At 50.1% G+C, this 6,860-nt stretch overlaps 1 protein-coding gene and 1 long non-coding RNA gene across 2 annotated transcripts; both read left to right on the forward strand.

Annotated features, from left to right (window-relative positions):
* The first annotated feature begins 1,534 nt into the window (after window positions 1-1,534).
* LOC123085319 (uncharacterized) lies at window positions 1,535-6,654 on the forward strand. The gene is made up of 3 exons (XR_006439673.1): window positions 1,535-1,804; window positions 5,896-6,035; window positions 6,130-6,654. It is a non-coding gene; the product is annotated as an uncharacterized lncRNA (long non-coding RNA).
* LOC123085318 (protein FAR1-RELATED SEQUENCE 6) lies at window positions 1,798-5,127 on the forward strand. The gene has a single exon (XM_044506943.1). It carries the CDS (start codon window positions 1,897-1,899, stop codon window positions 4,903-4,905), a length of 3,009 nt encoding a protein of 1,002 aa, XP_044362878.1. The 5' UTR covers window positions 1,798-1,896; the 3' UTR covers window positions 4,906-5,127.
* Window positions 6,655-6,860: the final 206 nt, after the last annotated feature.

Below are 6,860 nucleotides of genomic sequence, written 5' to 3' on the forward strand. Positions count from 1 at the left end.
CCAAGTCTCCAACGGGTGGCTCTGGCCTTGTCACCTCCACATCCGCACTCACAACTGCCTCGGGGTCCGCAGCTACCTCCATGGAATGCGTGTCAGGATCCATCCCCGACGACAGTTCCGATTTGCATAAAGGTTTGTATAAAATTTTTCTGGTTTGCATGTAATTTTTTCGGTTTGTTGAAATCTGTCTTGAAATGTATGTGGCTGCAGTTGGATGGCTAGCCCCCACATCAGTGTCCGGGGACTGGTGCCCGATGCGGTGGGTCAGCATACACAAAAGGAGAGCTAAGAGCATCTACAATCGGACCCCTCAAACCCGTCTCAAACGCCCGAGAAGGCTGCCCGGTCATGAAATTTGGATCCAGACGGGCCCCTCAAACGCCCGGGCGGACCGGCACCCCTCATATCCAGCCCAAAATATGGGGCGGATATGGGGGCGCCCGGGCGCGCCTGGGCCCGCCCGCCACGTCGGACCCGACCCATGCTGGCCCACCCGACCCCACTTATATTCGTCCCCATTCTTTCACCGGACCAAACCCTAGCCACTTCACTCCAGTTCCCTCCGCCACCCGAGCTCAACTCCGGCGGTTTGAGACCTTCTCCACCATGGCACGCAGCGGATTGGACTCCGACCAATCCAGGTCCGTCGACTGGGGTGTCCCGTGTGGGTTGGAGGAGGCATTGCACTTCGCCGCTCCCGGGAGGACAATGCCCGGCAGACGGATGGATCCGTCCGCCGTGACGCCACAACGTCGGCTCATCGGGCGCTCGGGTCCTCTGGTGCTGGATCCTCGTGGTCCTGGCTGGAACACCTCTCCTTCCCCATCACCGCTCGGGCAGGGTACGAGTCCCCCCCGGGAACGGGCGGCCCGCCGTGGGAAGGGGAGTATAAGGGTCGCCGAGGCCCGTCTCGCGGCGGAAATGGCGACGACGGAGGTGGCCACAAAGGAGGAAGCCATCCGCGCCTGCATTGTGAAGAAACGGCAGCGGATGAACATGCGCGCCCTCACCCCTGAGCAGAATCGGGCAGTCTGTGTCATGACCGGACTGCCATCGAAGGAGGAGAAGGAGGACAGCGACGGCGACGACAACTCCGTCGACGAGCAGATCCGGCTCGATCCGTACTGTATCTTCGTCAGGTACTTCCGCGAGAAGGATGACAATGGCACCGGGAAGGGCAAGGGCACCCGTGGATGAACTCCACCATATCCAAACATGCCAAATTTTGGTAGTCTGGTGGCATGTTTTGTGTAGTGTAGTGGAGTAGCCGGACGATGCGTGTGCGTCGACTTAGTGGCATGAGTTTGTATTGATTTGGGATATAGTAATTGAGGTATTCGGATGTGGATTACATTTTTTGAATAGTACCCGGTCAGTGCCCGTGAACACGCCCGGGCGCGTCCACGGGTGTTTGATGGGCCGAATTTGTCAAATTCGGCTGTAGATGATTTAAGGCGGGGCCATGTGTCAGCCTCCTACACCCGTCGGCCCACGATATCGCGGATCCGCCACGTCCCCAGCCTTCTCTCCGGAGTCCAGATGCAAATCCGTAAGCACACCCAGAAAACTATCCTCTCCTCCTTCCGTACTCATCTCTCTCTACTTTCTCCGCCCCCAGAAGCAACTCAGACCCCCTCCCCTCCCCCCAATTTCCCTTCTCTTCCCCGGCGACGTCCCCAAGCCCACCAACTCCGGCCAGATCGACGGCCCCCTCGAGCTCCTCCACCCCTCCCGGTGCCCCCGCCCCCTCCCGGTGCCCCCGTACAGTTGCCCGCTCCGAACCCTAGCCATTTCGCACCGCGAGGTATCCGCCCTCCTGTACCTCTAGTGTTAATACTTTTGGTTTTGGGGAGGCGTCGCCACTGGCTGCGGGGTGGGTAAATACTCGGGCCACCCATGGAGGAGGGTTCTGAGCGGCCCCCTCACTCACGCGCCACCCGGGCGCAAAACCCTAGCTGTGAGGAGGAGGAGGCCGCCGGGCTGGTCAAAGACGAGATTGCTGACGATCTCAACGCCGACCCCGCGGAGGACGAGGATGAGGATGAGGTGGTTGTGGAGGAGGGCGAGGACGAGGTGCTCGTCGCCTCCGACGACGACGACGGGGCGGCGGACGGCGCCGGAGGGGATGACGACTTCGTGCCGCGCACGCTGGAGGAAGCTCTCGTGCCGCGGGTGGGTACGGTGTTCGACTCCGTCGACGAGGCCTTTTCGCTCTACAAGGCATACGCCTTCCGCATGGGATTCCACGCCGTGCGCCGCACCTGCCACAACTACGAGGGGATTCGCTACCGCTCCACCTTCAGCTGCACTCAAGCTGGCAAGTCCCGGGAAGGGGCCGCCCCGTCGGAAGATTCAGGCGCCCGCTACCCACTCCGCAACAAGCGTGGGGCAGCCACCCCGGAGAAGCGGGCTCGGCGAACCACTGCCGAGAAGACTGGATGCAAGGCGATGCTGATCATCCGTGACAAGCGGGTGAACGATAGGTGGAAGGTGGAGTTCGTCGACTTGGAGCATAACCATCCTTGTACACCTGATATGGTGAGGTTTTTGAAATCCTACAGGGAGATGCCTGAGTCAGCCAAGAAGAAGGCCAAGATTACTGTTGAGATGGATGAGACGGTGGAGAAGTCATTGAGTGAGATTGCTGAGACCAGGAAGTTTCCCACTCGCCCCAAGCGGAGTGTCAGTGGTGGAGCTGCTGCTGGTGGGTTGAGGTTTAATAGAACCGACAGTTTTGTGCAGCGCTTCGGGGACGAAGACCTCATTGCAGTCAAGAAGTTCATCGAAATGATGCAGGAAAAGAAACCAAACTTCATTCATAGCTGGGATCTTGATCAGGAAAGTCGCATGAAGAATTTTTTCTGGACAGATTTGAGGTCTCAGGCCCAGTACCGCTACTTTGGTGATGTCATTTCACTTGATGTAATGTACTTGCAGCACTCTCGTGCTAGCCTCCCTTTGGCCACACTCCTTGGGGTGAATAACCATGGCCACCTTGTGCTACTTGGTTGTGGTCTGCTCTCCAAAGACAGTAAAGAGAACTATGTTTGGTTGTTGAAGAGGTGGCTGAGCTGTATGAATGGCAAGCCACCAGAGGCGATTACAACTAGTTATTCAGATGTCGTGGCAGAGGCTGTGTCTGAGGTCTTGCCAGATGCAAGGCACCGGTTCTGCTTTTGGCATATCTTGAAGAAGCTCCAAGAAAACGTGGGACGTACACATGAGAAAGAGGCAATTTCTTTGAGATTCAAGGAGGTTGTTTATGACACAGTCACTCTTACTGACTTTGAAAAGGAGTGGGAGGCCATGGTTGAGCATTACAAGCTCAAAGATAATGAATGGTTCTCTGCACTGTACAGCTGCCGGAAGCAGTGGGCTCCTGGTTATGTCAATCATTCGTTTTGGGCTGGCACATCTGCTATCAGGAAGGTTGAAAAACCAGATCCATACTTTGATGGTGTTGTGACAAGTAAAACCACATTACCAGTTTTCCTTGAGCAATATGAGACTACCCTCAGAGGGAAGCTGGAAAGGGAAGCATACGATGATTTGCGCTCCTATTATTCTAGGCTCACTTTGCTGTCAGGATTACCATTTGAGGAGCAACTTCTGGAGCTGTATACAGTACCCATGTTTCAGGCATTCCAAGACGAGATCAAGCAATTAATGCATGTTATTTGTAAAGAGGTAGACAGGAGCGGGAATTCAATTACCTACATGGTCAGCGAGTTAATACAGGGCAAGAAGGTTGACTATACGGTTGTCTACAACAATTCTGACAAGGATGTTTGGTGCATTTGTCGCTCTTTTCCATCACGGGGCATTCTTTGCAGCCATGCTCTGTCTGTTCTGAAGCAAGAGAATGTGTTGATGCTGCCATCAAAGTACATCCTCAGCCGCTGGAGGAAGGACTTCAGAATTATTCACGCGTCTGCAAGCTCGAACTCTGTGGCATTGCAGAGAGATTTGAGCATTTTTGATGATCTGTACGTGCGTGGCCATGAATATTTAGAAGATGTTATCGATATTGGGGCTAGAGAACCTGAGTTGAAGGAGTTTGTGCTGTCTGCCATGAAAGAAGCGAAGGGCAAACTAGTAAGGCCTGGCCAGACCCAGCAAGGTGATCAGCGGGTTGATGTAAATATGGCAGTAACTGGTCAGGTATCCGCTGATAGAAGAGTTGATGTGAACATGGCATCAAACACCACATCCATCATTCACAGGGACAGAAGGGTTGAGGCAAACATGCCATTAAACACAAGAGCCCTGGTTCATGAGGATAACATGGCATCCAACACGACATCCCTGATCCATGGGGACAGAAGAGCCGATATGGAAATGCAAACACCCCACCTTATCCACAGAGAGGGAAGAGTTGACATGAACATGACAGCCCCTCACTTGATGCAGAGGGAGAGAAGAGTAGACGTGAATATGACGTCCCCTCACCTGATCCATGGGGACAGAAGAGTCGATATGAACCTGGGGTCGCCACACTTCATACACAGCGACAGAGGAGTTGATATGAACCTGACATCCCCTCATCTGATACATGGGGACAGGAGAGTTGATATGAACATGGCGTCACCACACCTGATACATGGAGACAGAAGAGTTGATATGAACATGACGTCCCCTCACATGATACATGGTGACACGAGAGTGGATATGAACATGGTATCCACTTCTCAGGATGATGCGATGCACACTTTTGATTTGGTGAACGTCAACCTGGAGAGTTCTTTGCCAATGGCTGCAACAGATTTCATGCAAATGCATCCACACCCACCAGTTTACCATCCCAAACAACTCCTCAATATGAGAGATCAGGTGATGGACTCAAACAAGAGATCCAATGTGGAAACAAATACTTATTTCATCGGAGGTGGAATGCATGTGGGGTAGTTTAACTGTCTGCTGCTGTAACATTTGTTTAGAAAGGGAGACGACCTTCTTGTATGTTGATATGTATGTTCTTAGTTCAGGCAGTACCACTAATCAACTAGTTTGTACTAATTGCAGATCAAACATTGATTGTTGGTAGCTCTCCTGTACCATTTCCCCCCTGTTTGGCAGTTGCAGTTAGCTACTTGAATGGCATTGTTCTCTGCATATATTTGATAGATATCCATCTGGTAATTGCAAGTGTGATGCCTCTAGTTTCGCAGCTTAGATGATGTTTGTTCTGGTTTGAGCTGTCGATAGCACTGTATTGCCTTGTGCTTTCCATTTTTTATTTGTGCTGGCAGCTTATCCCAACATAAAATTTAAGATTAAAGTCTAGTACTCCCTCTGTAAACTAATATAGGACGTTTTAGAGACATCTCTAAAACGTCCTATATTAGTTTACAGAGGGAGTAGTTATTATGATTATAACTTCGTGGCTTACTCGCAAGCTATGTTGCAGTTTAACTGCTTTGGCTCTTTTTTTGGCTGTAGTGCATCTGCTGGGAAGCAATTGGTTGGATATCATGGAAATATTTCTTGTAGCTGTGTTGTTTGAGAAGGTGGCAGCTTGTTATATTTCAGGGTTAAGGTAGAGAATCTTTTATAGATAGAGAAGAAGCTTCACGTTCAGTGCACAGCATTGCTTCAAGCTGGTTCCCTGTTCTACACGAGCAATTAGTTAATATTCGTCTGTAAAGAAATAGCGTTTAGCTTTTATATTTCTTTACGGAGGGAGTATTTGCCTTCTGCTGCGATGCAGCAGCTGATGTGCATATTGGCATGCTAACTTTGATCTTAGCATTTCATAGGAAATCTATGTGAGCCAAGCTTGTGGTATTCGCTTTGTTTGATTCGAACTCCCTATAATTGCTTGGAAACGCCCCAAAATCGTGTTTAAGGAGGTGTTTTGGAGACTTCATCTTATAATCATCTCTGGCCTGGATGCAGCTTTGGAGACGTTTTTCAGAAAAGCCTCAAATTGGAAGAGATTCTGAGGCGATTCTCCTAATTGATTGAGGGGTTTCTCAAAAATCGCCTCCAAATCAATGGATGTTTTGAGGCGAACCTCACCGCCTCTGGCATGCAGGGTATGTTCAAATTTCATTCTTCTATGTTCTGTTTTTTTTTTCTTTTTTTTTCTAAGAAAGGCAAAAGCTTTGCCTTTTCATTTCATTAATTAAGAAAAACAGGGAGAGTCCCAGTCGCTACATCACAGAAGGGAGAGAAATCTCCACGTCTGAAATCGCCCAGATTGGCCAAAAGCCAGACAAGGCGAACATCAAAGCATCCGGACCTGAAACTGAACAAGAATATCATTGCCATTCGTCCTGTTCTCCATCATGAAGATTGGAGTCATTGGACCTACAGAGTCATTTTCAAGGGTTGATGAAGCAGAGTGCTGCAAGAAAAAAACCATATGCCACAACTTTATAACATCATCCTGATACATATCAACATATTAGAAGTCTTTTTCGGATTTTCAGAACTTCAGCAAGGTGCACTCTTCAGCTGTTTCAATCTAAAGTGTTTGCAGAACAACTGTGTAGCGACAAGACCTCAAACAGTCTGATCTCTGTGCTCCGGTGTCATCTCTGGATCAGTAATGCTGACACCACACAGTACTCGGAGGATTTATAACAGAGTTGCAATCACACACTTATTATATCGAGTGTCTCAAGAGAGAACTTATTACAATAAATATGGCTTAAGGCCATCTAATAACGATAACAGCGGAAGGCTTGGAAGATAAGTGAGTCCATCAACTTCAACAGCATCACTGAGTATAGAACCACGACCTAAAACTCCTTAATCGTCGTCTGAAAAGTCTGCAACATTAACGTTGCAGCCCGAAACGGGTCAGCACATGAAATATGCTGGCAAGGTAACACATAGAGACTAATGGAATGAAACAA

Source organism: Triticum aestivum, chromosome 4A, assembly GCF_018294505.1.
Source record: "Triticum aestivum cultivar Chinese Spring chromosome 4A, IWGSC CS RefSeq v2.1, whole genome shotgun sequence".
Lineage (NCBI taxonomy): Eukaryota > Viridiplantae > Streptophyta > Magnoliopsida > Poales > Poaceae > Triticum > Triticum aestivum.